Here is a 14386-nt window from a genome sequence, read left to right as displayed (position 1 = left end):
CCGAGGAAGCAGCAAAAAGGTTGCTTTTATATGAAAACCCCCTTTATTAAACTTTAGCAACACACAAGAGAAGGAAAAAATAATTTTTGAAGTTATTAAACCTTCATTGATTACTTGTACATAGCCCAAGCTTCAAATAAGTACAGTGTATCGATACTGTGAGCACCCACCACTGTGTACATGACAGAAATGTATAACAGATCCACTTCAGGGGGAGAAAAATAAACATGATTTTGCAGTGGTATCTGTTAGACTCAAAGAAACAAGAAGGTAAAGCCAGTTCCAGGTAAGCATGAAGATTATTAATAAAGCAATTTATTTGCCAAATAAGAATGCCTTTACAGTATATACAGTACATATGACAGCCTGAATACCACCAGGAAAATGCTGGGCAAAACAAAAGTTGACTCCCAGACTGCATGGAAAGAGAACAATCATGACTATTTTTTTGGCATTTTGGTTCGTTTTGAAACACGCAGTGATATATAACGAGGGATTCCTGACCCCCCTGGGCAATTAAATATACACGATGCATTACCTATATAAAACAACAATAATCTGTACACCGTTGTATGGAAAATACGATTGCACAACCCAACAAGTCCCACAGTATGTCTATATCTGAATCCAAGCAAGGCCTTGCTGCTTAATCGTCGATTAAAGAACATAAAGAACTCTTTTGGCAACTCCACCACCACTCGACAGACGCTTCCATTCTCGCCGCTGAGGAGGAAGAGCTCTCCCGTGTCGATTTCCCTTGTTTACCAACACATGAAAATGATTATTACGCCCCGCAGATTATGAGCACTGAAGATCGGAAGACGCTAACGGTATTTACATTGATGGATGAACACGTGGAGGTGCATGGCTTTCTTTACAGTGTGCGCATTAATGGTGAGGTGGTCGAGGTGAAGAAGAAGACCTCAGTTCTGTCGAGGGGACCTCTGAAACCAAAACCATACTCGGGAGGTCCCCTCTCTCCTCCAGCACCGTATGTCCCACATTGAGCTCGGCTTTACCTTCCTCCTCCGCTCCCTCGGATCTCACTCCTGTTCCTCCTCGTCCTCCTCCTGGAGCTCCTCGATGGCATCCATCTGATTCCTGGAGCACACCTCGCTCATGGGGGCCGAGTTCTCGCCCTCCACCACCAGCTCGTTGGACATCTCGTTTTTCTGTGGACAAAGCAGACGGGGGAAATGGAAACAAAATCGTTGCTGTGCTGAATCAAATGAGTAAAAATGAAGCCACTGTGAGTCCAGAGGTTACAAAATCCATCCAGCAGCACCTCTAAAGTCACTAATTAACACCTTACATCTCTGTTTAATCTGGATAAAAACCGTGTAAAAAAGCAGTTTGCAGGTTTGTGCCTGATTATTTCTTGGCTGAGCACAATGATTTCACCATGAAGCTGCCTGGCTCAAACACCAGGAGGGCACAGCGTTTTAGCCAAGAAACACCACGGCCTTCTGGCTATGATCTCAGCCTGTTATGTTATCCAATTAGGTGTTTTTGTGCGGATTAATGAGCTGTAAGGTGTTAATCAGAGAGCTTTAGCCTTACTTGTAGGCAGATTTAGTTTCCTTTAAACAGGGAAAGACCAACTTTCCTTTATGTCTTCATGCAAAGCCAGGCTGACTACTGATTCATATTGAGTAGAAAAATACGATGCACCATTCATGAAACGCAAAGATAAATATTCCTTTAAAATAAAAAGCAAAGCTGGAGATTGTTTATTTGCCTAAAATGGAAGAAACGCCATGTTTTCAGATACTTTTTTTTTTAATACAACATGAACACTGTGCAGCTTGCTGCTTCAACAGGATGCCGGGAGTAACAAGGTTGTTCATCTGAAACCGGCTGTCCTTACAAATTAACATTTTCCTAAAATAAACAAAGAGAATGTTATATTTCTGACAATCAGAGAGGTGTGGTCACAGAATAGCAAGTACAAGTTTATTAAAGCTGTACCGTTTTCAATTTTACTTTTTTTTTTTTTTTTAAAGACAAACAGAACATTAAAGGTGACACTTTATGATGATGTCAACCATATATATATTTTTTTTAATTCTAGAATTCTGCTAGAGGAGCTTTGCATAACTTACAGCTCAAAATAATCCTTCATAATAATCATGCTGTTAGTTCGACTTGTCTGTCGTTTTAGCTCCTCCTCCTTTGTGCAAGCTTTCTACTGGTTGGCTGCTCCTTGTAAACAGAAACATTAAACAGTGGCCGGGAGTTCTGTACCTGAGGTGACTGTATTAGACTCGGTCACAAAGGCCTACAAACCGTGACCCTCGGTGACCTTCGTTGCTATGGAAAAAAAATTCCCTGACAGGTCACAAATCACAAAGAGTGCTTCTGCACTAAAAACCTCCTTGGACTGCTTTGGTAGTGAAACCATTCACCTTCAAATTAAAAGCTGAGCTTGACCTGCAACCAGTAAACTTTTATTTTGAAAGCAAACTTTGTTTCCAATTTGTATTGGACTTCACAGTTTCAATTTAATTTGTTGCTTTAAAGTAAAAAAAAAAAAATTTATATTTTGAGGAAATGCAATTTTCAAAATTAGAGATAAAATCCAAACAATCCGATGATCTCTTATGACCAATCACTCATCATCCTGTTAATACTCCGGTTTAACAGGAGGGCAGTGCGTTTGCAGACGTGTTGCTATCTTCCCAACAAACCACGGGCCACTCTGGTGTTTTAGTGACCAAAGCAATGACAAGGAGGATATATATTTTTTTGTGTAGCGCCGTCTTTGCCAGAAGCCACTTGCCAACTGGTGTGGGAATTCAACCTGTGGTTGCTAACTAATCTCTAGGAGTGCAAGACTGAAGCCTGAGGGATGGCCACTGTCACTGACCTCACAGAGATCAGTCTGAAGCCTGAGCTTGTGGTTCACCAACATGTTATTTCAAACTTTGGCCAAGTTTCACGTGAGCATCCACCAGTAATCCAACAGTAATGAGAGAAAGCTAGGAGAAGCATAGCAGGTCCACTTTAAGCCCATGCACAGGGATAAATAAAAATGCCCAAGCCTTCTCCTCGCATGTGTGCTTTGATGGAAGGATAATGACTAAACAGGAAAATTATAATTAGTGAGGCACACGCCGTCTGTTCACAGACCCATAAAGAGCGAAAAGAAGAAAAAAAGAAAACGCAAAAAGAGGTGTGTACTCATGTTTAGAATGACCTCAGTCCAGGTGTTCTCACCTGTTGTCGATAAACATAGCAGGCTGCTATAGCAACCATTGTGGACTCCCCTATGAAACCAGCGAGGAGGGATCCGACCCCGAGTGTGGCCCCGTGAACCCTGAAACACACACAAAAAAGGAGCAGATCAAGTTTTGAACACCGTGAACTAAACATGGACCGGTGCGGACGTGAATTTGCCCGTCAGGAGTAAAAAGTGAGAAACCGCAGCTACGTATTGCATAACTGTAATCCTGACTCACAGCGCTGACCTCTGAACCTCTCAGTGCTCTCTGAAGTGGCAGCTTACCCCATATAAGGCAGCACAACTAGACTGGTGATGAGGACAATGATGCGCAGAACCGAGCTGGGGGCCAGCACAAAGGTCTTTTTCAGGGTCATGAGCCATCCAGTCAAATGAGCCCGAACAGTCACTGCAAACACACAGAAAACAGAAACACTGCCTCACTTGTCCGAACGAAACACCAGTACAAACCACAGCTGGAAGCAAAAGTGAAGCTGAAAGAGAAAAAAAAAGGTACGTCTTACCTGGCAGGGGAAAAAAGGAGAAAATCCTGAGTGGGACCACGCACAGCTTAGCGAAACTATCCTCCACTCCAATTACATCAACCAGGATCTTCTCTGACACATGAGGACTCCAAAACACCACAAAGCAAAGCTGTGCAGGAAACGAACAAAGACTAAATTAATTTATCCCCCGCTATGCCTCATTAGATTTCATTAGTTCATTATCTCGAGGGGCCTCGGACCGGACGCGGGCCCCTTTGAAGCTCCTACAAAACAAGCGAGCGAGCGAACGCATGATGGACGGCGTTATTGTTCCTAGAAGGCGTTTCCGAAGCACGTGCAACATTACTGTAGCCATCTCAAAGCAATTACCCTGCGAGCGGAGCATTAATAGTGTTAAACAGGACAGCAAACTGATCTGAACATGAATAATACATCGCTTTGTTTCGAATTGTAAAAACAGTTTCTCTGCACGCCGCACTTGGACTTAGATCAGAGGGGCTCTTCTATAAAGAGAGATTAATGAGTGAGGGAGGTATGTTGAGCCTAAAGCTAGAGTATTCAGTGTCACAACACAAGCGCTCTCTTTAATGTGGCAGGTCATCACAGCTAATGCTGAACACATACCGTGGTCTGGGAACAGGTCGTGTGCGTTCAGTGATTCTTTCAGCTTAAAGCATGCCTTAAAGGTCATGCAGATTGCAACGTGCAACCGGTTGAGCTGAATCCAAGTCACGCCAGAAGGATGCTGCACAGTCAAATGAATTCACATGCAGAAAATAAAGATTTTTTATGCTCAGTTCCTCCCCTTTTATGTGAGCGTGCTCAGAGCCCGAAACAGGAAGACTGGGTTAACAGAGAAAGCTGATAACAGGTTATCACGCCCGTAGTTATCGCTGACTGGGTTTTTTTATGTTTTGTCTAAAAAGTCTGACCTTGTCAAATTTGCTTCATAGCTCATCCCTCTGGAGTTCCCGGAGATGCATTCATGTTTTGACTAACCAACAGCCACTCTCCATTTGTTACCAACTACAAGTACTTGCCGTCCTCCAGCTGTTTTTCAGGATTCCTGAAATGTCTCAACTTGGAACAAAACACTGATGATCTGATCATCTGACAACCAGCATGTAAATAAAATGCACTCGATCACCTGGTGTCATATTTAATCATCCTCACTTGCTGAGTCTACTCTCAGCCTTATGTAAAGCACCCAGACCTTCCAGGAGTCCTCGCTCACCTCTACTTGCTTTCCTGCTGCTTTGTGTAACTACTTCCTGTCACATGCTGTCACCCTAGCCCTGAATAAGTAGAGAACAGACTATTAATTCTGCTGGGCATTCCAGCTTCCTCGTACACAAATTTGGCCTTGCTGGGTGAGGCGGTGATCCACACTTTGAAACAGTTGACAAATGGAAAGCAGAATGATATAATCACACACAATAAATATCTCCAGTAGGGCTCAATCCCCACAGAGTTCACCAACAGGTGAAAACTGTAATCTAATTCAGGGTCATGAGAAGTCCTGATATGAGGTGCCCTCTGAACAGGCTGCCAGATTGTCACAGACCTAACACACCATCTTATCACTCTAAACTAGTCTCAACAGATAAATGTAAAATGCAACACCAGCTGAAAAAACCCCCCCACCTGTTACTGCTCTAGTTTTCATCGCACTGTAAACCTGCCTCTAGCTCAGCACCCATCGACCCAGATTCTCTCGTTCAGGTCTCTCTTATGCCATCTAATCTGAAAATGAATGATGACTAATCCCACCGTCACAGAGATGCAGCGAACTCTGGGTTTAAACTCCAGTCCTGTGTGGTGCACTCTGTGGTGGAACCAGAAGTTTACATATTACATTATTAATACTACATAGCCAGGATGTTAAACATGCAGTGCAGCGGATGGCTGTGAAAACTGAAGAAGGAGGGAGGATGACTCTTTTTTTTTCCCCTTCTAACTTAGTGAATAAAAAAAAGGTACTCATTGTTACTTCTTCTTACCAAAACTAGTGTTTACTCTTTTTAGGCACTGAAAATTACACCTCCAGATTCAGAAGAATTACACAGTAAATGTTGTGAAATTATACCCCAAGTTGCCGACTGGATTATAAAGTCCTAACTTTTTACACGCGAAAGGCGCTCAGTCTGGAGGCTTTTAAATTAAAGTTATAAGGCAACAATTTTATAATTTAGTTCGGTTCTGTGGTCGATGATAATTGCTCTCAATCGGCAGCATTTGACTCAGCTCATTTATGGCAAGGAACGAGTAAAAAGTCACTTTTCTGTTCACTGGCATGTTGAATGGAGCCTTTCAGAGTCAGTCATGATATTTGTCCCTACACACCTTCACAAAAATTAAAAACTGTCAAAAGTGCAAGATTGAATTGATTTTCTTGCCCAGTAAAAACACTTCAAATAGTAAAAAAACAACAACACCTGATGTTCCAGCAGTTGTGATCGCTCAAACCTGCCACTAGCTCAGCACCCACCTACCCAGATTCTCCCACTCAGGTCTTTCTCATGCAGGCTAATCTGAAAATGAATGACGACTAATCCCACCATCACTGCAACCAGACCACTTTATTTAAATCACTGTTTATCTATGCATCACTTTAAGCCTGTGGCTCACCATCATGGTGCTTTTCTTTGATTAATGGTCGTTTGGGTTGGAGACATAGTAAGACACAATGCTCTGCAGTAGGGCTGCCACGATTAGTCGACTAGTCACGATTATGTCGACTATTAAAATCGTCGACGACTAATTTAATAGTCGACGCATCGTTTGAAGCTTTGTAAGATCACAAAGGACGCAGGAATGAGTAGTAGGATTTAAGAGTGTAATAACGGACTGAAACAGAAGATGGCAGCACTGCATGTCCAAGGATGCCAGCTGCCGTTAAACCCCGAAGAAGAAGAAGCTGTGTCCCAGAATTCACAGCGCAGCTGTCAACAATGGCGGCAGCTAGTTAGTTTTAACTTTACTCTTATTATTCTTTCTGGGTCACAAAATAAACGTTTAACATATTTTCAGGCGAGAATGTAGCTGTGTAAACCTCAAATATCTGCTCAGTTTATCAAGACACCACATATTTTCAAAAGCGCTCCGACGTTTTCGGAGACGTCTGTTACCCACTAGCTCGTTAGCTAGGCGGGGGCAAGGCTAACTAGAGCCGTGAGAACACCGGACTCCCGGCAAATCGTTTTCAAACCCACCGCCGTCTTTCGCTAGTCAGGTTAAACATATATATAAGTCACTTAGATAACTTAAATGTTATTGTTTGGCTTTTTTCAGTATTTTATTTGTTCCTGAGTAAATCGGTTTGGCTGAGATTAAAGTTATAGTTTTTACACAGCTAAAACTGTCAAGCAGACAGCTGATTATCAGAAGTGTGAGATGCTGGAGAATATACTCCGGTGTCCTGTTATATTTTAGAAAGCAAGGAGTTTATTAAACTTCACCGAAACAATCTGCAAATTTCATTAAAAATTAATAAACTACCATCTTGTCTTTATTTTTAGTTAGCACAAACACTTCAAGCTGTAAGCTAATGATAGTTATATAAGACCAGATGCTGCTGGTGCAATAAGCTGTACGTCCAATGGATGATGATCTGATTAGTCGACTAATCGCAAAAATAATCGGTGACTAGTCGACTATCAAAATAATCGTTTGTGGCAGCCCTACTCTGCAGTATTTTCAACATCGCAGGAAGTTTCAGATTTCTGATCCTCTGAACCAAAGTTTGGGTGAGGATTACTTCTTTTGATGATTTCACCTGGCGTCGCCTCACCAGTTATCATTACTTTAGCTAAAAAATTTTGAGGCGAGCAATTTATCTGGCCCGAGCGAAGCCGCCAATCTCCCCTGACTCAACCGTGGTTACTCTAAACAAGGTGAGACACCCCAGCAAGGTCTGTTTGCATAAGATTTAATTATCCGTTACGTAAGGTTAGTCACTCCCCTCCTCAGATACGCCTCGTCTACCTCCTCCAGTTGTTTTCACTCTGCTGCATTTCCTGCATGCGTAATTAATACAAGTCAGAGCATGAGGGCTTGTTTTCGACACAGCACCTATCTGCCTGTGGTGCTTTGCCGAACACACACCCTCACATAGAGGTTTACAGCTCTGGGATTCCACATCTGGTGTGCCATTCTTCTCCTCCTCTTTCTCCTCCTTAAAAAAGACCCAACCTTTGCCACAAACTTCCTGTTTTTCTTATTCAAGCTGTTAGGACAGCTAACTGAAGAAAAAGCTCATTCTCACTCGTCGCATTAATACCAAACAGAAGGCGAATATGATCAGGAAGAGCGTTTTTGCCGATTTAAAGGCATAACTGTCCAAACATTTAGCAGAGAAACAAAAACAGTGCGCAGCAGCGTGCATAATGACGCAGGAGCACTCATTATTTAGCAGAAAAGCATACCTGCAAGGGGCTTTTGAAATGTGTTAAATGACATGTTTTATGTGAATGCCCATTTTGTGATGCTCTTAAAACTTGGGTGGGACTGGGACAAAAAAATAAATAAATATAGGCCCTTAGCCTGCTCACAAATTCCACCCTAATGTGTCTCCCTGCAACCTGAAACCAAGACGGCACAGCGAAGGAAGAGTACATATGAGTCATTAAAAAGTCGATCACTTAGAACCTTAGTACAGAGCAAACAGGGTTAGAGACATGCAAAAGCCATGTTGAACATGTTTGTGCAGAACACTGAACCAGTTTTGTTGGTCATGTTGGTCTGACTGACAGCATCTTTAACCTGAGGCAAGATTAAAAGTAGGCAAACAAGGCAGGCGGCTGCCAAAAAAACAAAAACGCAAAGGTTAGTGATGTTTGCACTCTCACATTCAAGATTAGTCTTTGAAAGACAAACATCAGGAAATGCTGCCAAACAGATTTGCATGTTTTCCATGTGTGAAACAGGAATACCTGGCTTGGGCTAGGAGCTTTTTTTGTCAGATGTCAGATCAGCAAACAGCACCTCACACACTGGAACTCAATACAAGCTATCAGTTAGAAATGTGAGGCAACACGTTTAAGTAATAGTGGGGCTAAATTACAGCAACCTGACACAAAAGTTGTGTCAGGTCTTTACTAGACTTTTTTCCCCACATTAGACGACACTTCCTTTGTCCTTCATGTGTCCAATTTTCTCAAATTTTGGCACAACACACCAACACATGCAGAGCTTTCAGCTTATAGCTCTTTGTAAACCTTCCTGTTGGTGGAAAAAAAAAATTCTGTCTTACTGTGTCATCTTTGCCATTTTTCATATATTTAAGTTAAAGCACCGGAATAAATGATGTTTCGTGAAAAGCTGCTAGTAACAAAATCTAGCATTGGTTGTTTGCCAAGCGGTCTGTTATGTCTAGACACAACAAGTTTGTGGAGTTTGGTGCCTTTTCCTGCTTGACTGATTTATAGCTAAGTGTCAAGTGGCTTAACATTCCTGTGAAAATGGTCAGGTACAAGGACTGGACTGAAAATGATTTTTTTTTAAAAATAAAAAAATTGCAGCCAATGTCCAAAAAAAAAAACAAACAAAAAACCTTCTGGCAAAATTACAAGTCTGGCTCCTTGGAAGCAAATTACGATGAAGTGAGGGGTGGCTCAAGACTCTGCACTGTGCCCCCCGCATAAAAAAAAGAAAGAAAGATCTTACCGTGAGTGACAGCGCCAGACAGCAGAATGTAAACTTCTTAATATGCGACTTGGTGACAAGGCTGCCAGCGTTCAGCTTGTTGCTGGGATTATTCTACAAGTGAGAGAAGCTCATTAGTGTTCTAGACAAAAAGCAGACTTATTTCTACTGTAAACACTAGCAGGGACAGTCTGAGAATACCTTGTCAAAGGCTGGGTATACTGCTCTCAGTTCAGTCAGCCAACCGTAGGGCATGTGGCCTACCGGGTATGTGGCTGTGAGCACAGCAACGGCCTGGAATGACAAAGACACGACAGCTAGAAGTCATCAGCACATCGGCGCTAGTGCTGAAAATACCACCCGCGCCACACAAGCGGCTAAATTAATGATAGAGGCCTAACAATAGCCGACGCGAGAGGAGCACATGCGTCTCTCACTTTCCCAGCAGCGTTCGGGTTTTGAAAAAGTTTGCGACCGGCCTTGAGCTTGTTATTGTGTCCCGAACAACAATGGGCAGCGAACAGTACAGCCATGGAGGAATGTTTTCACTCAGTGTTATGAAGCCCTCAGTTTCACATGTACATGGTGAATCACCCAAACCACTGGCAGCCAGTGTTGTCAATGATTTCCAGTTCATTCTGGTAAACAGCTTTGTATTGTCTCTAGTAGTTGGGGATCTCTGTAAGCCAGAAAGCTCCAGAGGGAGTTTGTTAGCTTTACATCTGCAGTAACTTGAGGGGGGGGGGGATTAGACTGCGAAAGTCTCTCTTTACGATCCTGTGAAAGCATCGCAACAATTAGCATAGAATAGCATATGAAGCAGTTTGCAGCAAGTTCGTAATTAAAAGAAATACAATAAACACGAGTGATACGCTCACCTCTGTGGCATCACTGGTGCCCTTGAGGTCACGAGACACAAAGAGGTTGACGATGGGTCGACTGATGCGCTGAGTGGCCAGGATGAGGGCGAGAGGCCACCAGAAACTCAGCATCTTTTTGATGGTGGCGTCGCCCTGCAGGGACAGAGAGAGGAGACGTGCTTGAGACTAGTTTTATTATTACGAAACATGCAAAAAAAAAAAAAAAAGTCAGCACATACCCCCACGTCAAGCCCGCTGGAGTCCGGGATGTTGTCGTGGATGTTGCAGTAGTAACCCAGCCCGACGATGCTGAAACGAACCAAAGCACCCATATACAGCGAAAGTATCGGGATGAGTAAGGGCTCCACACATTCCAGGTTACTGTGCAGGAGAATGGCCACGAAGACGATCTGCGGGAGAGGAGAGCGATCACGTAACACGCTCACGGGTGAATTAAAGTTTGATTGAAAGCGAACGCGGGTGTGTCTCGTCACCTGAGCCACCACGTCAGAGATGGATGCAGAGCCGACGATAACGCTGTACTTGTGCTTCAGAAGGATCCCTGCGTGAATCCATGCCTTCAAACAATAAAGAGAGGTCAGCTCGAGACGCAAAGCGGCATTTTGCCCATTTTTCTGATCGCAGCCGGGCCGTATATTGGTGTGTTGTAGAAAACAAAACAGAGTTGATTAAAACCCGCCTGGTACGTTTAAACCAATGCTTACCATTGCATCCAACAAAGGGAACGCAGCCAGGTACAAGAAGGCCTTCCTTGTCTTGTGCCCCACAGATTCATCCACATGGTGGAGCTTATTAATAATGTAGTATCCTAAATCTGTGTATGCTGCAGGAGAAAAGGGGAAGGGGGCCACAGGTGGGTGAGAAGAGGTTAATGAGAAGATTTCTTCCCACGCTCGATTGTTTTGTGAAAGCTGCAGTAATGAATTCTTTAGGTCTGGCGCGTACAGACACACAAACACCAAAACGTTGCATTTTTAGGATGCGGTTTAAACACTGTAATCAGGCGTTCACAAACAACCCTTAAACACACCTATCAAGATATGCAGGATGAATGCGATGGCCCCGGCCGCCACCATGCAGAACACAGCCTTCCTCCGGTCCCGCTTGCTGTTGACAAACACCAAGCCCACATTCTTAAAGTCGCTCATTGGGCCGGTGAAGAACTTCATCAGGGAGTAGGCCAGACCGTAGCTGGCCAGCATTTCCACTGCATCCTCTTTGACTGTGGCTATGCCCCTGTTGAGGGCCTGGAAAAGATATGGCATGGAGGGAGGGAGGGGAGAGGAGAGGAAGAGGTGAGACAGCACGTGAAGCATGACCAGCCCGCATGAGCGTGACTTGGTCTAACTTTATCTCTAGCCAGACAGCACCACAGCCCTTAACAGTCCTTCAATAAAAAAAAATTGTTTTAAAAAGTAAAACACACAGAGGAATATGTGCCTGTACTTTACAAGCGATCACACACAGTCACCCTGAGAAAACACAACTACAGCTGCTTTCTCTTTTTGCAGGACTCTGTGCTATTTACAGAGCCATTACATAAGCTTAATCCTGACATCTCCAAGCCTCTATGTGCGTGTGTGTGTGTTTTTAATTCTCACACTATCTGCACAGGCTCTCTGGGGTAAAAAGCAGCCATGAGATCACTCATTTGGCTAAGAAAGGACAGGAAATGTCCAGACAGGAAATATGACAATTAAAGGAAAATGTTGGGTGCGTTTTAATCCGTTCTCTATCATCTGCAAGTGGATCAGATTGGTAAATGGTAAATGGCCTGTATTTATATAGCGCTTTACTAGTCCCTAAGGACCCCAAAGCGCTTTACATATCCAGTCATCCACCCATTCACACACACATTCACACACTGGTGATGGCAAGCTACATTGTAGCCACAGCCACCCTGGGGCGCACTGACAGAGGCGAGGCTGCCGGACACTGGCGCCACCAGGCCCTCTGACCACCACCAGTAGGCAACGGGTGAAGTGTCTTGCCCAAGACTGTCCAAGCCGGGGCTCGAACCGGCAACCTTCCGATTACAAGGCGAACTCCTAACTCTTGAGCCACGATCGCCCCGATTGACTGATAAATGACAGGAAAGAGGCGTGCTGTTAATAACACTGACAGCTCAGTGCGTTTCACGGCAGCAATGGCGACATTGTTTGTTTTTTTCCAGAATAAAAAAGGAAGAAGAAAAAAAACATCAGGCCCTTCGTGTGGGTGAGAGATCCGCCTCTTTTGCTAAATAATGTACATAAACCTAATGGATGTCTCGACAGTCACATACACGACACCCCTCACGGCTAAGCTAGCCGCAGTTGAAGCCCCAAACCAGGGGGACTAAACGAGACTCGAAATGACTGGTGTCAGCTCGGGGAAGCGGTCGGTGTTTTCTGGGGCCATTTAAAAAAAACGCTAAATAAATAAAAGATGCTAGTTGACACACCGAAGCACTCTCCCCGTCACAGCGGCGGAGTAATAAAACGGCCGTTAGCCGCCGCTAGCGAAGCCAAAGCTGCGGTGCCGTGAGACTTCCTACCCCCCTCCCCTCCCGTAACCTGAAAACAAGCCAGCCGGAGCCGTTACCTGTTCTCCGAGGTCGATGGCAACATTGGTGATAGCCAAAGGCACCAAAAAGCGGATGAGAGGCCAGTAAGGACTGAGAGATGGAAACTCCACCATAGTACAAGCCGGGATGACAGAGCGAGGGGCATCTGCCTCGGTCTTGATTGATGAGGAGGAAAAAGCAGAAGATTAGCGGCGAGGAGAGGCAGTCGGAGCACCTGTGTTTCTGCCGTCGGAGGGGGGGTTAAGTGGGGCAGCGGCGGCGGGAGGAGCCGGGGCGCTCCGGTAGCGGCTGCGCTTCACGAGGTTGTGGTGCTGCTAAGAGGATCCGAAGGTCAATGGAAATCTCACACCGGCGCATCTTCCTTGCAAATCGTCATCATCAAGGGGGTGGAGAGGAGAGGGGAGACGCGAGGTGACATCAAACAAAAAAAGGAGGGGACTGGGACGAACCGAGGTGGAGATTCGGATTTTTTTTTTTTTTTTTTTTTTAAAAGAAGGACACGAGATAATCCGGAGCAGCTCGGCTGGATTATCAGTTTCCGACAGCGTCGTGTTTGATTTCACTGCGCCTGTGCTGGGGCAGTCCGGCTGCTTTTCGACCCTCCCAGAGGCTGGAACCCACTGCTGCCCGCACGTGGGCCTGGCATCCCGGCCGTGACGTCACCGCCAAGTATAAATCTGGCTTTTTATGACAGCGGAGCACGCGACACACAGGAGAGCTAGCAGCAGGGGGTGGTTCGGTAGAGATGAATAATCAGTTCACAACCGTAAAAGAAAGTAAATCTAACTGGACTCTGGAGGGCAATCACATAGTAAAGCAATCATATACACCTACGCATGTCAGGTGTATCTCCACGAGGAGAGTTTGGTCTCATAAATCCTTCTATGTTGCACATTAAACCTGCTTTGAAGACACTTAGGTTTACGCAGCATAAACGGGTAAACGTACAAAGACATACACTGCCACCTGCTGGACAAAGACATTTTAATGTGCAACTGGATGAACAGGGGTGTACCAACAGCATTCTCATGGGGTGCCACTGGCTCACTGTGTAATATATGGGATGATAATATTAATCGAATATGGTGTTTGCAAACGTAGTCAACATTTGATTCTATTTAATGCACTATCCAGTAGCTAATTAGCAATTTGTTAGTTGTATGATCTGTTGTAGTGTCTAAATATGATTCAAAACAAATAATCACATATAAATTCAATATAATACACTCAATTTCAGAGTGGACCCTTTAGTTACCAAACGTGAGTCCAAGCTTGATCATGTTCAGCAGAATTTTACAGACAAGTTAATGAGCAATTTGTGACAAAACTGATAAGAGGGGAAACATTCCTCTAAACCAGGGGTGTGAAACTTAAGGCTCAGGGACCAGAATAGACTCAGCTAATGGTCCAATCCAGCCCACTGGATCGCTCTGGAAAATGTGAAGAAGAACCCGTCTCGAATGCCAGTCGTACTATACCAAAGTCATTAACTGATTATTTCTTTATAACAACAAAAACTATATATATTCTCTGCTCAGTCTGAACAATGAACTTTCATGAATTTTATCTG

General features: G+C 44.2%; 1 protein-coding gene across 1 annotated transcript; it reads right to left on the bottom strand.

Moving 5' to 3' along the window:
• Window positions 1–286: 286 nt before the first annotated feature.
• ankha (ANKH inorganic pyrophosphate transport regulator a) lies at window positions 287–13108 on the bottom strand. Its single transcript, XM_085362242.1, has 12 exons — window positions 12834–13108; window positions 11281–11497; window positions 10955–11073; window positions 10724–10807; window positions 10469–10639; window positions 10248–10382; window positions 9571–9663; window positions 9391–9483; window positions 3745–3874; window positions 3506–3629; window positions 3217–3316; window positions 287–1172 (listed from the first exon to the last, which is right to left on the bottom strand). Exons 1-12 carry the CDS (start codon window positions 12927–12929, stop codon window positions 1044–1046), a joined length of 1491 nt encoding a protein of 496 aa, XP_085218368.1. The 5' UTR covers window positions 12930–13108; the 3' UTR covers window positions 287–1043.
• Window positions 13109–14386: the final 1278 nt, after the last annotated feature.

This window comes from Diplotaxodon limnothrissa, linkage group LG9, assembly GCF_057381915.1.
Source record: "Diplotaxodon limnothrissa isolate DT_005_m linkage group LG9, D_limnothrissa_male_GT1.1, whole genome shotgun sequence".
NCBI classification, from domain to species: domain Eukaryota; kingdom Metazoa; phylum Chordata; class Actinopteri; order Cichliformes; family Cichlidae; genus Diplotaxodon; species Diplotaxodon limnothrissa.
The sequence above is the reverse complement of the archived record's forward strand: the minus strand, read 5'-3'. Positions and strand labels throughout refer to the sequence as shown.

Bases quoted from the DNA above. Each gene is read 5' to 3' on its own strand.
- ankha (XM_085362242.1), bottom strand. From the start codon at position 12,929: ATGGTGGAGTTTCCATCTCTCAGTCCTTACTGGCCTCTCATCCGCTTT. The intron at 9,664-10,247 runs GTGAGCGTATCA...TTGTCATTCCAG, and splicing joins GCACCAGTGATGCCACAGAG to GCCGTTGCTGTGCTCACAGC. The intron at 9,484-9,570 runs GTATTCTCAGAC...TCTCACTTGTAG, and splicing joins TATACCCAGCCTTTGACAAG to AATAATCCCAGCAACAAGCT.